Genomic DNA, 17,097 nt, shown 5'->3' with positions numbered 1-17,097 from the left:
CCGCCCGCCGGGACGTGAAGTTCCGCGCCGCCCCGGCCCCGGCCCCGGCGTCCGGCCTGAGACTACAATTCCCGAGCCCCCGCGCCCGCGTCTTGGTGCAAACGTGGGCGGTGCCCCAACTTCGGGGGACCTGGGCGCCGAGGGCTGTGGCCTGGGGACCCGAGCAGAGACTCTGACACCGAGATTCCAAAGGAATTCTCCCGTTTACCCTGTTTCTGCGGTGGAAGCGCCGGCAGGCGGGAGCCCTCGGGGGCCGGCCAACCTTCCAGTTCCACCGGTGATTGTCATCGTGCACATGGCTAGAGGAACACTCCCTCCGCCCCTGGGCACATTTTACAGTCCGGACTGGCGACAGTGAGACTTCGGGGAAGCTCTCTTAACAAGGCGCCCGGTGCCTGCCTCTGTCAGAGGGCGCGAGGCGGGTCCGCAGAGAAGCGAGCACAAAGCCCTGGCTGTTCCTTAAGAAAGCCAAGTGCCTTGGATTTGGTTTATGCTTCCCGCCGCTCAGCAAACAGGACGAGGGCTGCTTTCATCAGATACATTTATTTTCAAGCTGTACAAGTACATAGAGTACTGTCTAGAAGTCATGTGTCCAAGACATGGGTCCTGACTACTGGATACTCTCTTGAAACAAGGCGCCAGAGACCAATGGACACCCGTTCTAAATAGATCCTTTGGAGTCAAGCGTAGGGTAGGTGAGGACTAACACAGCCAGGTGTTGGTAAGCAGAAAGGAAGCAAAAGACCCAGAGGAATCCGAGGAAAGGAAACTGAAAATAGTGTGAAAATAAATTAACTACCAGTTTCACCAAAACTTACTGGCCAAAAGTGTTCTCCTTTACACTCTTTTAACAATTGGAAGGGCAGGAATACTTCCTTTCACATACTAGAAATGTGCCTAATAAGTGTGCCTGGCAAGCTGAGCGACATTTCGTGTTTCTGGCCCAGCATCTGTTGCAGAACTTTTGAGACGACACTGGGGTAGATCATTACCCAAAGGGGAGCATGGGCCCAGGCCACCAGGAGCCGGCGAGCTGGAGCTGGGCAACAATCGTGAGGCAAAGGTTTTATCAGAAACAAGGGCCATGTACTGTGGAGAAATGGAGCATGGAAAGCAGAATAAATTGGATAATGGTTTGAAGAGGGAGAAACGTTTTTGGACCCAGTGGAAGGAAGGTGGAAATAGGAAGTCACCTGGAGAGCCCTTTTACAAACCGCATCACATACTGGACAAGTAGTTAAATCAGGGCCAAGAAGTATGGCTGTGCAGGGTGATTACTGTACAAGAACACCCAGCTGAATGGGTGAGCGGGGGATAAAACCCAGTTCACCTTCTACAGGACTAAGGGTTGCCTTTCTAATTTACTTAAAGGCACCATCTTCCTGCCGAGCTGTGGCCCATTGGAGCAGACCTTTTTCTGATCTCTCCAATGGTGCTGCAAATCCTCAGCATTTCCTGTGTCATTGGAAACGTTGTAACTCTCACATCAGCACTTAGTGACCATCTCCTATTGAGCTGGGTTTGAGTCCCTGCCTACACATTATCACTGTGAAGGGCTGAGAGGCTACCCCAGTTCTAAAATGGTCAATCTAATGTGAAAGCCGGGGTGAGACAGATACACTCCAGATATGTGAAGAGGAGGCAAATTTTGTCTTCATGTGACAATCTGAGTGAACTACCCCAAGATAGAGATCCCTATCACAGGATTCTTGATGGGGAGTTGGGAGGAGGAGTTGTATTATCAGTGAAGTAGGGCCAAATGTCTTTAAAAGTTCCATCCAACTCTAATGCTACATGCGTCTTATTGTTCTGCTTCAACCAGGACGGCTCTTAAAATAGGCAAAGAGATGAAGTTTCCAGTCCTGAATTCCATGGTGGTGTGAATGACTTTAGGGCAGGCATTTAATCTACATTTCTCTTATGTACACAAGTGATTTCACAACTCTTGGAAAAAGAGCGCTGTAAAAATAGTAAGTTTATTGGTTAAAAAAATACTGTATTTGAAAATTACCTTTCTTCTAGGATTTTCAAAAAATTTGCACACTTCATCTTATTCATCCACACAGCAGAAACATTGAAAACGAGAAATCAGAAGAATGTATGGCTTTTTATATACTTAACATCACAACATAACCAGTGCACCCAGTCTCTCACTGTTGGCTCTGAGAAGGCAGAGGAGCCATTCATTCACTGGGAAGGTCTTCACTTCTAGCATCACTCCAACACTTGGGGAAAGCCGGGGTGGGTGCCTCTGGCTTCCTGGCCATCTGATTCGTCATGGACAGGAATTCAACAAACGGGTTTAAAATGTTTCAAATATTTGGTAACATTCTACCCTGTTTCTACCAAGAGATGGCTCAGAGGTAGGAAAGTAATATTTTTACTCCTCTTTCTATGGCAAAGGCCTCATTTAAGTTTGTGAACCAGCTGAGGATCTACTACCCTGCCATGCACGGATCCTGCCAAACACACAGCCGGTTGGATACTCACACCTCAATGGGCTTCCTCCAGCCGCAGAGGCTAATCTCTAGCTGGCAGTGCCCCTAGGAGTGGACCATGGAGATGGAATGTCCCTTTCACAGAAGCTCCTCCACAGAGAAAAGCATGTTATTGCCCATGATGGTCCTACTGGCTGGCCAGGCTCCAGAGGCTCCTACTCTTGCTCAGTACAAAAAGCTTTACACTCTTCTTTTCCTTTTTTGCATTATATTCTTCAGAAACTTTCATGCTCGCCAATTGGCTAGATCTCAAGCTTCAATGTTTACCCTTGCACAGCCCAAAGCCCCTGCAAACCCCAGCTTCCATTAGTAACATCATTGCCCACAGCCCAGGAAATACAAAGGCTTAAAATCGATAGCTTACCCTCAATAAGTAAGAACACGTCACTTTGGATGGGCAGGAGCTATGCCTGTCGGGCTCCCAGCAGAGAACATATGTGGTCAAACGAGTGTTGATTTTGAAGCAGCCTGCTGGAAAGCTCCACTTAGCCCAACACTGTTGCTACTGTACCCCACAGCACAGGATGTCTCTAGAGACTGTGGGAAATGCTCTGGAACATGCTTCTTGGTGGCAAAGCAAGGATTTTTGAAAATAGCTGAGAAATGTCAGAAGTCAGATCTGGTGAATAATCTGGGTGGTAGTTATGTTGGACCCCAGATGCCATAGTTGTTAGGTGCTGTCAAGTCGATTTCGACTTTTAACAACCTCATGTGACAGAGTAGAACTGCCCCATAGGGTTTTCTAGGCTGTGATCTTTACCAGAGCAGACTGCCATGTCTTTCTCCCACAGAACCACTGGGTGGGTTCAAACTGCCCCACTTTCAGTTAGCAGCTGAGCACTTAACCGTTGTATTACCACGGCTCCTCATGGAGCCCAGATGAGGGGTGGTGATACGCAATGTGGCTGAACTCTAAGGCCATCAGGTGGCTCCGAAGGCATCCCAGAGAGGCATTTCAGACACGTCTGAAGCAATGGCAGCATCACAGAAATGTGCGCATAAACCTCCCGCGGGCCAGCTCTCAAGGACAAACTCTCATTTAAGTTCCAGGCTTAATCATATACACAGTCACACTGTATACATTTGGTAAAAATGAGAATGCTTTCTTGAGTAGAAAATATATTACATGTAGCTCATAAGCAGAGCCTGAAGAAAAAAAGTTTAAAAGCAAAGAGTTCTCAACAGTCTCCGACCTGAGGTCTTCGTGAAGATTACGTAACACATAAAAACACACAATAGGTACACACCAAACACGGTCTCCCCTTTGCATTTTCCCTTCTTACAAAACAGGAACAGAGGCTAAAATTTCAGGTGCCATCCCCCAAACTCTTCTGGTTGTTTCCAAGTTCTATTATAAAACCAGGAAACAGGTGATCCAGCTATGACAGGGCAGACCCAAGAAGTATTTCCAGACTAGGAAGCCCAAGAGTTCCAGTGAAATCTTATGTTCCAAGTCACAAGATCAGGTGAAAAGCTGGAAGACTAAAATTACTGGCCCTCTGACTCTGACCTGCAAGAAGAATGGGGGTGGAGTTGGGCAAGCCTCCTTGACCCATGAGGCTTTGAAGGGTAGTTAATATTACAAGTCAAAAGGCACTTTCAGCCTCAGTAAGAAGAGGGCAAAGACTTTCTTCTTTGAAAGCAGAATGGAGCGCAGGGCTGGCAAATTTAAGGCATTTAACCTTGGGCCAGCTCTGTGTGTTTAGTCCACTCTGGTCCCCGGCTGCCTTCACAACCAGGCCCTTCGAGCTTAGCCACCTCACTCACCTTCCCAGCATGCCTGTACACTACAAGCTGTGGCTTGTGTGTTTTAATGGTGTAGTTTAAGTAGCTGCCTTGTCTGTTTCTGAAGTGGTGGACTTTCAGGGTAGCAATACAAACAACAGGGCCCTCAGGTGTCCTTTGGGAGAAAAGCTGCTGAGAGATGGAATAGCCAATAGCCAGGCTAAGCTTGAGAGCCTGATGTGGAGAAACCCCCGGGGCAGGGGGCTTTGGTTTCAGGAAGTCTTAGCGCTCACTTAAACCCCACACTGCAAATCACTGAGGTGAGGCTGACTTGCTGGAAAGCTGAAGTGGCTCCGAACCTTGGTGTGTGTGACGGCTTGTGGACGTCTCAGACCTTGGCTTAACCCAGCATTAGGAAACATGTCCACTAGGTGAAAGCGGTAATATTCCTGAGGATCTTTATTCTAAGGATGTCAGGAAGTGAGGAAATGAGGAAGCACGAGGCAGGGCAGGAGCAGACAAGAGGGGCTCACTTCACTCCCTTTGTGGCATCATTCAGGACTTCTCACTCGTGTTGAAATCCCCTTTGTACATTTGTTCAAGACTGCTAAGTCACCTTTGGAGAGTCAGTTTCAAGCTTGTTTTGATAATTTCTTTAGTCTGAGCAGAGGAGAGACAACAAGAGATGAGGTGGAAAGCTGGAATTCCACAGCCCTAACCAAGACCAGTTTTGCTACAAGAAATCACAGCAGTTTAATTCTGGTATCTTCTTCTTAAGTGTCCTGTTAGATGGTGCAAAGCAGTGGGGCATGCGAGGAACTCGCAAAAGCCATGGAAGGGGAGGGAGATATGCTTGCAAATAGACCCCCAAAAGGAAGGGTCTCCTACTTTACTGGTAACAGAATTACCTGGAGAGCTTTTTAGAAAGGGAGGTCCCCAGGACCCCCACCTCCAAAGTCCTGCGCAGCTGGAGGGCCACAGACCACTGTTCAACTTCACTGAGGCTCCCATAGTACTCGCATCCAGAAAGGCAGTCACATGGGGGTGGGGGTGGAAGGACAACTGATGGATTCTACCTGAAGCAAAGAGATGGGAAAAAAGAAAGAACAAACAAATCGAGCTGAAAAGAAGATCTGGGAAACATGGCATTGGATGGAAGTGAGCGGAAAGGCAGAAGAAAGGAACCATAAAATCACAAACGGAGGTGTAGAGCTGAGTGAAAGAGCATCGGCCAAGTGTCCCATGGCACGTGACCGCAGTGAGAGCAGCATGATGGCACAGGGCTTAATAACCCCAGATCCTCCTGGAGTCTCTGCTTCCAGAACACCAAGCTAGTCGAACAAAATTCTCAAGAAATTCCAGACTATCAGACTGGTCAAACGGGTCAATATACAGGACAAAAGAGGCTGCAAGAGAGGCTGCCAGTCCAGCAACACCTTCTTCCTGTGGATGGATGCAGCAGCTCTGGGGAGGGGGTCTCAAGATCGGCAGGTGGTCCTGGCACCCTCAGACTAGGAGTGAGCTCCCTGGGCAGCATTCCTTTGAATGCAGTCGATTCAGCTGGAGAGAATGCCTTCAACCCATCAGTGTCGGTTCCGTCGCTTTGCAATCTCTTCCTGGACGCGCAACTTGAGGGCCTCTCGCATGGGTGGATCCAGAGGCGTGTGTGCTGACACCTCCTCACTCACCCTTCCTGGGTCATCGTCCTACGTGGAGGAAGAGTCAGGAAGCTCAGGGCCTGGCCTCTTCTGGAAAGGCGGCCTGCTCTATCCCTAGACAATACTCTCACAGAACTCCGTTGGGCTCGCCACTTCCCGCTGGCTCCGTCATTTCCCAGGTTATCCCCTGTAATAGTGATTCTCAACTGGGGGCCACGAGCCATCCCTGTTCCCTTCTGAGAATCACTGTGTGATGGGAGTGAGTCGTGCTTGTAAAGCATCGCCCGGTAGTCCTATGCTCCCACGTGGAGCACACACTTCCCACTGGCCCTGAGGAAAACCGTGGTTCAGTGTCCGGCAGCAATGCATACCGCGGCCCAGGACCTTTAGGCTGCAGCTGTTTCCACATGAGGCGTACCTGATACACGATCACTGATGTGACCTCGCCGCTGTCTGCCTCATATTCTAAGCAGAAGAGCTGATGGCCAGAAGGCTCCAGTTCAGAGCCACCACTACTGTTGCTGTCACCGGACTCCTCATATTCTGGGTTGCTTGGGTGGGTAGAACCATCTGGAGGGATGAACCAGAGTGAGAGGGAAGAGGGGGAGGCAGTTGGAGCCCTCGCCCACAGAAATGACGCAGGAAAATATCCTATAAACAAAGTCCCAATCTTCTTATGGGCCCAGAAGTGTGTGTATGTGTTACCAGTTAGGAGCAGTTTTATTTACCTTTATATCCTTGCTGGGAGCCTAGCACAGTCCTGTCACGTAGCAGGTATACAATGCCTATTTGTCTAGTGAATAGAATTGGAAGGTAATGGAAGAGTGGATAGAACAGCCTCTGGAACCACTGTCTGGGTTCAAATCCAGGCTCTGCCATTTAGTAGCTCCGGGATCTTGGGCAAGTTACTTAACCTCCCTGTGCCTCAGGTTCCTCACCCGTGAAACAGGTATGATGATAATTCCCATCTTATGGAGGTCCTACGAAGACTAAATAAGTTAGCCTACTAAAAAGGTAAAAACACTATTGTACAGTTAGTTATTCTTATTTCTAGATCATGGGGAAGGTGGGGAAAAATCCATTTACTGGGTTTGGGCTTTATTCCAAAATCGTGTCCTGGTCACTTATAGCTGTGCCAGGTTTTCTCTCTGATAAGTACTGGGGATACAGACGTACAGTATGGTGGGGGAAACTCGCAAACAACTTTTTGCCGGCACCTGTTGCTTCCCAGGTATCCCCTGTAATAGCAATAGTGATTCTTAACTGGTGGCTATGAGCCCTCCCTGCTCCCCGGGGAGAATAACTGTACAGAGGTAGGGGACCGCTGAGGTGGAGGTTCCGGGCAGGGGCGATGTGAGCTGAGGCTCGGGGGAGGAGAAGTGGTTTTTTTCCATACAGAGAAGGGGAGTGCGTCGTAGCAGAGGGCCCGGGACCCGCAGGGCGCGCGGGCTGGAGGAGGCAGGCGGGGCGGGCAGCCTCACCTCGGCGTCGCGGCAGGTACACCTGCAGATCGGGCTTGCGGGGCCGCGTCGGCGCGGGTGTGTGCCGCCTCCTCACCTTCTCCTTGGCTGCCTGCTTCACCTTCTTGTCGTAGTCGTCCCTGCGGGGAGCCGAGCGGGAGTCAGGGGCGGCCAGGCTGGGCCAAGCTGGGGGTGGCGGCGGCGGCGCGGGGCGGGGCGGTACCGAGCAATCTGGTTCCGTCGGATATGGTGCACGAAGCCGTGGCTCATGTCCAGTCGCCCGCCAGGCTTGCAGCAGAGGCCCGGCCCGGGATCCGGCGCCGCCTCCATCTGGAGCCGGGTTCGCAGAGGAGCCGCCGTCTCCACGGCCCCAACGGCCGCCCTCCCGTCGGAAAGGATCCGCCTCTCCCTTCGCTCAACTTCCGGCACCGCGTCGTGACTTCCGGTCCCGGGAGGGCCAGGCGGGGCCGAGGGCTTTGCGCGCTGAATTGATGCGGGGGTGGGGCACAGAGGAGGTGAGGAAGGGCTTCCAGCAGCTGGCCGCGATTTTTGTTTTCTTTGTAACATTATCAGTACGAGACAAGACTTACGCTTACCGCTGATAAACCAAAATACGTTAGAAAAATACAGATCACTCATCATATCATTCAACATTCGGTGTGGAGCCTTACTGTCTTTATTCTGGTGATAGAATACTGTGAACCTCCATCACTGGTGGCGTGACCTTACTATTTAATCCCGCTGCGCCTCAGGGGTCACGGATACCACGCACCTCATAGGTTGGGAGAAGGCAAACTGTTAGGCAGCTGGATGAAGCCGTGCCGCCTTGCCAGACCTATGTAATTTTTAAGCTCTCTTAGAAAAAAGACAAAAATTAGGAATTCATGATTAAAATAGGGACCAACCGTGTTACATCCACACAATGGAATACTATTGAGCAATCAAGAGGAATGAACTGTTGATACACCAACAACATGGACGAATCCCAAAATAATCATGCTGAAAGAAACGAGGCCGAATTAAAAAAAAAAAGTACATACTGTAAGAATCCATTTATTTAAAACTCTAGAAAATGCAAATTAGTCTATAGCTGGATGGGTGGGGCAGGGCGACACTTCATTATCTTAATTGTGGTGATGGTTTCACTGGTGTATACATTTGTCAAAACTTAACGAAATTGTACACTTTAAAAATGCAGTTTATTGTATGTCGATTATACCTCAATCACCGGAAAACCAAACCTGTTGCAGTCCAGTCGATTCCAACGCATCACGACCCTATATGTAGGACAGAGTAGAACTGCCCCATATGGTTTCCAACGAGTGCCTGGTAGATTCGAACTGCCAACCTTTTGGTTAGCAGCTGAGCTCTTAACCATTGCGCCACTAGGGCTCCTGTAACTGAATTAAAAAACCAAATCAAACCCATTGCCGTAGAGTCGATTTCGACTCATAGCGACCCAATAGGACAGAGTAGAATTGCCCCATACAGAGCTGTTAAAACAAGAAACATACTAGAACAGGGCGTTGGAAGGGGGTGGTCACAGGCCTTGAAATTTGAGTTTTATCAGCTTCTTGGTAAATTCGCCCTGACCGGGCGTTTGCTTACTCTTGTGGTACCAAGAGCAACGCTCTAGGAATTGGCGCCGCCAGGGTGCTGCATGAAGGGGATGTCGCCTAGTTGTACTGTGTAGGTGCGGAAACCGTGGGAGGCAGCCTCCCGATTCTGGTTTCGGCTCACAAAGTATCTTGAACAAATCTGGGTCGGTATGACAGCTTCTTTGATCCAGAAACACGGTAGCGAATAAAAAGTTCCTGCCTCTTTAAACTGGAAACTGAGTAAGGTGGCAGTAAGCCCTCAAAACGTTCTCAAGAGCGCAAGCAACAGGAAGGAAAACACTAAACGCGCAGTACCTCCTACAAATTTCCTGCGGCGCAATTTGTCCCCAGAAGCGACTCGTAGGGTTCCATGGGCTCGGTAACAGCACCGCTCCTGATTGGCCGCGTGAGGCGCACTCCAGCGTGCCTGGTGCCTGCGCGGGTGGCTTGGCCGGTAGTGGCGATGTCTAGCCGGTCCAAGCGGGAGTCTCGTGGTTCTACCCGAGGGAAACGCGAATCCGAGTCCCGGGGCAGCTCGGGTCGCTTGAAGCGGGAGCGAGATCGGGAGCGGGAGCCCGAAGCGGCGAGCTCCCGGGGCAGCCCGGTGCGCGTGAAGCGGGAGGCGGAGCCGGCGAGCGCTCGCGAGGCCCAGGCGCCCGCCTTCCCAGTGGTGCGGGTGAAGCGGGAGCGCGAGGCGGATGAGGACTCCGAGCCTGAGCGGGAGGTGCGAGGTGCGCGGGGCCGGGCCGGACTGGGCTGGGGCGGGCTCCACCCTCGCCTCTTTTCCCTTTCCGACTTTCTGCGATTTCCCTGCTAGGGATGGGATTGAGGGAATCCAGACACCAACGAAGAGAGTACTAGTATTAACAATAAAAAATCCAAACCAAAATACTTGCCCTCGAGTTGATTGGGACTCATGGCAAGCCCACGTGTGCAGAGTAGAACTGCACTTCATAGGGTTTTTAAGGCTGTGATCTTTTGGAAGCAGATCGCCAAGCCTTTCTTCTGAGCTGCCTCTGGTGGGTTCCAACCGACAGCCTTTAGGTTAGTAGCCTAGCGCTTAACTGTTTGCGCCACTCAGGGACACCTATTATTAATAATAATTGTCGTTGTAATATTTTTAATAATATTAATAGCAGCTTCCCTTTATCGAATCCGTATGGTGGGCCCAGCAGTGTGCTGACTATAGGCGTTACGTCTTTCAGTTTTTACAACGCTGAGGTGTGGGTTTTGCTGTAATTCCTGGAATCAGACCATTCAGAGTTGAGAGCCTGAGCGCTGGGCACCTGCACCAAGCTGCCCCATTATGCCATCACGGCTGTAGCAGTCTGGAGATCTGGATTCTAGTCCTGCCTTTGAGATTGAGTCACTATGGTTTGGGCAAGTGGATTTCACATTCTTGTCTGTCTAAATTAGTGGAAGTAGTCCTGCTAGTGAAGTTGTTACTCCTTACCTGAATTCTCCCTTTGCCTCCTTCCTCTGGGCTCTCTTGGTGTGCCCTAGTACTCCTTGTGAGAGGGTGAGATCTGGAGACCTATCACCCAGCCTTGGTTTTCTGTCTAGTGTGTTCTCTCTTCCTACTTGTCGAAAGTCTGTTGTTGTTAGTTGTCATGGAGTTGCAAAGTGGAACTACTCCAGCGGGTTTTCTAGGCTGTGACCTTTCGGAAGCAGATCACTTGGCCTGTCTCCTGAGGCACTGCTTGGTGGGTTCAAACTGCCAACCTTCCTGCAGGTAGTCAAGCGCTTAACCATTTGTGCCATCCAGAGAATCCTACCACTCATTAAATAGGTGCCTACCACCTCTGAGGAGTCCCTGGGTGGTGGAAATGGTAATACTTGGATGCTAACTGAAAGGTTGGTGGTTTGAGTCCACCCAGAGGTGCCTGGGTGATCTACTTCTGAAAAATCAGCCATTGAAAACCATATGGAGTAATACTCTGACACGTGGGGTTGCTGTGAGTTGGAGTCAACTTAACAGCAGCTGGTTAGCACCTCCGTAGCTTTTCCTGTCCAACCCAATTACATCCTCTTTTCCTTCCCTGAAGCTTGTACTCTTGACTTCAGTATATTCCTATGTTCTTGCATTCTGGTGAGTTAGTAGGAGCCTATTGAAATAGCAGATGAATATATCACTAGGCTACATGCTAGGGGAGCGGGACAGTGTCTGGAGGGGTCTCTTGTTTTTCAAGACTTCATAAATTCTACCTTGTGGTACTTGTTATCTATATGTGATTATACTCTAATATTAAGTCTTAAATTTCTTGCTCAGAGTTCTCTGATATATTTTTGTTTTATGCACGGGGTCTAGTATAGCATCTTGCTCAGAGAAAGAGCTTGATTATATTTGAATAATCCAGTAATTTCAGGATATTCTCTGACTTCCTTCTCTTAAATAACCCTGCCAGCTTCAGGTGTCCCCTTCCTGGGAAGGGAAGTGATTTGTGAGCTATTTTGCATAATTGTGGTGAGGAGATTGTTTTCTCTGGTAGACATATTAGGATCCCAGTTGCTGTTAATGTCTTTCTTAAAAAAAAAAAAAAATTGTGAAATATATTACAGGCATTAAGATAGATTGAATTTACAGTGAACAAGTACAGTTTAAAAATGAGTATGAACGTATATCCATATATCTACCACTCGTCAAGAATTGTGAAAGGTCTAAGATTTTATCCTATTTGCAAGTTCACAAGTTAGCCTGCCACAGTTTCATGAATGCTGATGAAAAATATGGAACTCCTGGGTTGCACAAAGGACAGTTTATTACTCACAGCATTAGCAGTAGTAAGACTGTTAGCATTTATGTGAGTTCCCTGAGTTGATTCCCACAGGGCAACATGAAGCACCCACCTGTACACACTGTGGATTGCCTGAGCTTTGAGAACCTGAATCTTTTATAATGAGCTGTAACATTGCCTTTTCTTTGTAGGGAAACACTGTTTCTCTCTTCCAAGGCTGTTCACTCTACCAACATCCTTGACAAGATAATCTGGAGCAGAGGCAGGCAGTGCTTCTGGTCACAAGATGTGCAGAAAAGTGAGACCCATAGGGAATTGTCTCCTAACACCATTCAGTTACCTTAGAAGCCCCTGTAGGCCCCTTCCCAGTTGTATCTGCTTCCTTTCCTGCTCAGGTGGTCGCTATTTTGAATTTTCTTCTCATTATTTTCTGCTTTCCTTTATAATTTTATCTCATATATGTGTCCTTAAGTAGTACAGTGTTTTATTTTGTACTCTATATAAATGGAGTCATACTGTACATAGTCTTTTGATTTTCCCTTTTCTTATTGCTAGACATTTTTGAGGTTCATCCAGATAGATGTTCATAGCTATTGATGATGTACCAAAATGTATTTCATTGTTTTATTTGTGATGGGCATTTGGGTTGTTTCCAGTTTTGGTTCTTTCAAACATTGCTACTGTAAATATTTTGAAAATGTCTCCTGGTACATGTGTGCAGAGGTTACTCTAGGGTGTACGATTAGAAGAGAAATTGCTACATTGAAGGGTCTGTATGTTTTTAGCTTTGATCCTGCCATACTGTCTTCCAAAGGTTGTACCAGTTTATACCTCCACTGGCAGTTCTTGAGCATTCCCATTGCTGCACATATTCACCAACACTTGGAATTTTCTGACTTTATTTTTTCCTATTTGGTAGATGTGAAGTGGTCTGTCATGTGTTGATGAGGTTGAGCGTCTTTTTATGTGCGTAGGCTGTATTCCTCCTTTAAGAAATACCTTTTCATGTCTTTGGCCCAATTTTGTATTGGGTTGTTTGTCTTTTCTTAGTAATTCACAGGATTTCTTTATGTAATCTGCATACTAATCCTTTGTTGCTTAGCTGTGTTACAGCTATAGTCTCCCAGTTTGCAGCTTGCTCCATTAGTGGCTTTTTTGGGTGTTGCGAGGATGCTGTATAGGAGCTTATTTTGCTTAGTTCATCCCGTGTCTGTGTTTCTTTACTTCCACTAGTAGTTGACCCTGAACAGAGGTTTCCCATTTCCAAAGCCTGTGATGATTTTTCTTTCAGCCAAGAATGGCCGCGTGGATTCTGAGGACCGGAGGAGCCGCCACTGCCCTTACCTGGATACCATTAACAGGTCAGTAGGACAGGTAATGAGGGCAGCAAAAAGAACAATGCAATCTATGCAGAAAGTTCATGGGACAGAAAGTTTGTGTTAATCTTACCCACTTGTAAAGCTTTCTGCCCAAAAAATTGTGCTTCTTGCCATTATTATTAAAAATCTCTTCCTTTACTTGGAAGAGTCAGGGTGCGTACTGTAGAATAGGAATGTTGTTTAAGGCTGAGCACATGCATAAAGAGCTTTCAGTTCATTTTGAATTTGTATGTTAGAATAACAGTGTTATGGATTGAATTGTCCCCCCAAAATGTGTGTCAACTTGACGAGGCCATGATTTCCAGCATTGTGTGGTTGTCTTCCATTTTGTGATCTGATGATTATCCTATGTGTTGTAAATCATCACCTGTATGATGTTAATGCGCCAGGACACAACCTATAGGATTAGTTTGTACCTTGAGTCAATCTCTTTTGAGATATAAAAGAGAGAAGTGAACAGAGAGGAGAGGGACCTCCTACCACCAAGAAAGAAGAGCCAGGAGCGGAGTGTGTCCTTTGGACCTGAGGTCCCTGTGCTGGGAAACTCCTAGACCCAGGGAAAGATTGATGACAAGGACCTTCCCCCAGAGCCGACAGGGAGAGCAAGCCTTCCCCTGGAGCTGGTGCCCTGAATTCAGACTTCTAGCCTCCTAAACTGTGAGAGAATACATTTCTGTTTGTTAAAGCCATCTGCTTGTGGTATTTCTGTTATAGCAGCACTGATACTAAGACAGAATTTGTTACCAGTAGAGTGGTGTGCTGCTCTAACAGATACCTACAATGTGAAAGCAGTTTTGAAACTGTGAATGAATAGAGGCTGGAAGACTTTTAAGGTGCCTAACAGTAAAAGTCTAGATTGCCTTGAAGAGATGGTTGGTGGAATTATGGACATCAAAGACAATTCTCGTGAGAGCGAAGAAGGAAGTGAGGAGAACTATAACACCGGAAAGGGCACAGACGGTGAGGAGCAGCAGCAGAGAAACGACAGCAGCAGAACCAGGAGACTGGTGTGAGATGGTGGGGGAGCTGACCCACAGAGCAAGATTGCTGAGTGCCTCCAGCACTTATCAGTAGAGCTGAAGAGCTTAGAAACACTTGTGCAAGCAGGGCAGACACTGGGCCAGCCCAAGAGGCCTGAGCGCCCAAGGGGCCAAGGAACCAGGAAACAGAAGCTGAAGAGACAAAGACTACAGGAATCAGAGCTGCCTCAGTCTCAAAGGGTAGGGCCACAACCTCTGGGGTCTCAAAGGGTGGAACCATAGCCTGCTGCGTCTCAAAGGGTGGGGCCACAGCCTCCTAGGTTTCAAAGAATCAGATCTTCACCAGCTCGATTTCTGTGGTATGGGGCTGCCTTTTGCAAGTGTCGGAGATGGGGCTGGATCCACTGCCCAAAGCTGAGGGATGGGGTTGCCATGCCCAAGGGGCAGAAGAATGGGGCCTGCGGGGGCTGAGCAGGTGGGGTTGCCACTCAAATGGACTACAAGATTGGGGCCACGCAAAGCCGAGGGAACAGAGTTGCTGGTCCAGTGGACCTGGAAGATGGAACTGAAGCCCAGGGCTGAGGGGCCTCCACCCAGAATCTGGGGAATGTGGCCAACACCCAGAGTCTGGAGGGCAAGGCCATTGCCTAAATGGGTCTCAGAGAACAGAGGATTATTTTCAAGTCTTGAGAGCTAATGTGTTTTGCTGATTTGCTTGGTGCCTGTTATCCCTTCTTTCTCTCCAGTTTCTCCCATTTGTTATGGAAATGTCTACCTTGTTTCTGTTCCACCATTGTACTTTCGAAGCAGATAATTTGTATTCTAGATTTCACAGATGAAGAGGAATTTTGCCCCAGGATGGAATTTGGACTTGGAGTTGATTTAAGAGTTTTGGGATGATATGATGGGGTAAATGTATTTTATATGTGGCAAGGACATGAATTTTGGGGGAGGTCAAAAGGTAGAATGTTGTGGATTGAATTGTGTCCCCCCAAAATGTGTGTCAACTTGGCTAGGCTATGATTCCCAGGATTGTGTGGTTGTCCTCCATTTTGTAATCTGCTGTAATTATCTTTTGTGCTGTTATCCTAACCACTATGATGTTAATGAGGCAGAATTAGAGGCAGTTATGTTGATGAGGCAGGACACAATCTACAGGATTAGTTTGTACCTTGAGTCAATCTCTTTTGAGATAGGAAAGAGAGACGTGAACAGAGAGGAGAGGGACCTCCTACCACCAAGAAAGAACAGCCAGGAGCGGAGTGTGTCCTTTGGACCTGGGGTCCCTGGGCTGAGAAGCTCCCAGGCTGGGGAAAGATTGATGGCAAGGAACTTCCTTCAACCTGACAGAGAGAAAAAGCCTTCCCTTGGAGCTGGCGCCCTGAATTCAGACTTCTAGCCTCCCAGACTGTGAGAGAAAAGTTTCTGTTTGTTAAAGCCATCCACTTGTGGTATTTCTGTTATAGCAGCACTGATAACTAAGACAAATGTGGTGTCCTTACAAACGACGATACTAAAATTAAATATTTGTTGAGTGCCCGTATGTACCAGGTACAATTCTAAGTGCCTGGGATTCAGCAGAGAAAAGTAAAAAAAAGACAAAAATTTGTCCTAAAGCAGGGGTATTTACCTCATCATGGTTCTCTTTTCTCTGAGCCCAGATATTAGAATGCTTTTCAATCTGCCCAATAGAACTTTTCTGCAAAAATGGAATTGTTCTGTATAAGGGATGTCCAGTATGGTAAGCACAAGCTGCATGTGGCTGTTGAGTACTTGAAATGTGGCTTGTGCAACTGAGGAACTGAATTTTAAACTTTATTTAGTTTTCATTTTAAAAATTTAAACGTAATTAACCACATGTGGCTAGTGGCTACTTTATTGGATGGTGCATCTCTAAAGCACCATTACCAATTAATTAGAGTTGATATTTGAGAAGAAATCCTTTTGCTGCCCGTGGATTCAGTGGAGGTCAAGTTTTTTGTCCCTTACCTGCCCACACTCATACTGTTACTTTGCACTTGTATAAATAGATCTATTTGTGGGTATTCCCCTGAAATTCTTCAGGCTTTGCACTTTTATGGAGAAAAATAAATTTTTATTTTTATAAAAATATACTTTCGTAAAAAATAATTTTATAAAAGGGTATATTCACTCTTTTTATGTCCTTCTACTCCCAGTCGTTTACTTTGGAGTGCTGTTGGGCCCTGTTCCGTTAGTCCAGTTCTGGTAGCTTTCCCTTCAGAGAAAATGAGTGCGGTGGAAGGGCCTTGATCGGTTATAAATATTAGTGAGAAGGAGGGTCGCTGACGTGGTTTGTCTGGTAGAGACACTTGTTTCTGCTTTGGGGTGTGGTAGATGGGTGAGGAATGGTTAATGCTCCCCACGGTTTGCAGGGTTGTTGAACCACTCTCTGAAGAATGCTATTTCACACTGTGGAATGTAGAGTCAGTACTACTTCACTTAGGTGCCCTCCTAGACATCCACCTCTATTAACTGTGTTTTCTTTTGTTTTGGTTCTTTTAGGAGTGTGCTGGACTTTGACTTTGAGAAGCTATGTTCCATCTCCCTCTCCCATATTAATGCATATGCCTGCCTAGTGTGTGGCAAGTACTTTCAAGGTAAATAAATGTTATACATTGTAAACTTGCTGAGTGTTAAGAATTAACCACAGGCAGGTCTGCTCCAGAGTTGGTTTTTTTTTTTTTTTTTTAAAGAAAGTAAGCTATGCTCAGGATTCATGTCTAATAATCCTTCTGTTAGTCCCCATTTACTCTTAGAAAACCAACAGGAGCCTGAGTACATCTGAAGGGGAGCGAGAACATCGTGTGAAAGACTATATTGGGGATCTCGAAGAGCCTGGGTTTCTGAATCTCTAATGTTTTCTACATTTATGTCTTTTTCTGAGAATTCTTTTGCTCTAAAGACTTTTTTAATATCTGTTCTGTTCTTTTCTTAAAATTTGTTATTTCAGTTCATTCAGACCAAGCAAATGCTACATACGTACGTAGCGTAGTGGAGGATTTGAAAGAAATATAAACTGCATCCCTTGCTCTTGTAAGAAGTA

The 17,097-nt window shown here is 47.2% G+C and overlaps 2 protein-coding genes across 3 annotated transcripts in view; one reads left to right on the top strand and one right to left on the bottom strand.

Annotated features, from left to right (window-relative positions):
• Positions 1 to 1,607: 1,607 nt before the first annotated feature.
• On the bottom strand, positions 1,608 to 7,975 carry CUNH2orf68 (chromosome unknown C2orf68 homolog). Of its 2 annotated transcripts, XR_002825872.1 has the most exons (5): positions 7,565 to 7,975; positions 7,363 to 7,481; positions 6,300 to 6,451; positions 5,132 to 5,929; positions 1,608 to 4,883 (listed from the first exon to the last, which is right to left on the bottom strand). XR_002825872.1 is itself a non-coding variant. In XM_004388239.2 (4 exons), exons 1-4 carry the CDS (start codon positions 7,906 to 7,908, stop codon positions 5,807 to 5,809), a joined length of 738 nt encoding a protein of 245 aa, XP_004388296.2. In that variant the 5' UTR covers positions 7,909 to 7,975; the 3' UTR covers positions 1,608 to 5,806. The 2 variants fall into 2 exon arrangements, 1 of the variants encoding a protein (XP_004388296.2); XM_004388239.2 differs by having other exon boundaries at positions 1,608 to 5,929.
• Positions 7,976 to 9,307: 1,332 nt separating this feature from the next.
• The window catches only part of USP39 (ubiquitin specific peptidase 39), a 37,246-nt gene continuing 29,456 nt past the window's right edge, over positions 9,308 to 17,097 (top strand). The window contains exons 1-3 of the mRNA XM_004388237.2: positions 9,308 to 9,670; positions 12,966 to 13,035; positions 16,557 to 16,651. Of these exons, the coding sequence (XP_004388294.1) occupies positions 9,310 to 9,670; positions 12,966 to 13,035; positions 16,557 to 16,651 (526 nt within the window). The 5' untranslated portion in view covers positions 9,308 to 9,309. The remainder of the gene's footprint in view (positions 9,671 to 12,965; positions 13,036 to 16,556; positions 16,652 to 17,097) is intronic.

Source organism: Trichechus manatus, unplaced genomic scaffold (genome assembly GCF_000243295.1).
Source record: "Trichechus manatus latirostris isolate Lorelei unplaced genomic scaffold, TriManLat1.0 scaffold00208, whole genome shotgun sequence".
In the NCBI taxonomy this organism is placed as follows: domain Eukaryota; kingdom Metazoa; phylum Chordata; class Mammalia; order Sirenia; family Trichechidae; genus Trichechus; species Trichechus manatus.
The sequence above is the reverse complement of the archived record's forward strand: the minus strand, read 5'-3'. Positions and strand labels throughout refer to the sequence as shown.

Excerpts from the sequence above, each read along its gene's own strand:
- CUNH2orf68 (XM_004388239.2), bottom strand. The coding sequence starts at position 7,908 with ATGTTACAAAGAAAACAAAAATCGCGGCCAGCTGCTGGAAGCCCTTCC. Across the intron at positions 7,482-7,564 it reads CGACGGAACCAGATTGCTCG|GGACGACTACGACAAGAAGG; the intron begins GTACCGCCCCGC and ends GGCTCCCCGCAG. Across the intron at positions 6,452-7,362 it reads GTACCTGCCGCGACGCCGAG|ATGGTTCTACCCACCCAAGC; the intron begins GTGAGGCTGCCC and ends TCATCCCTCCAG.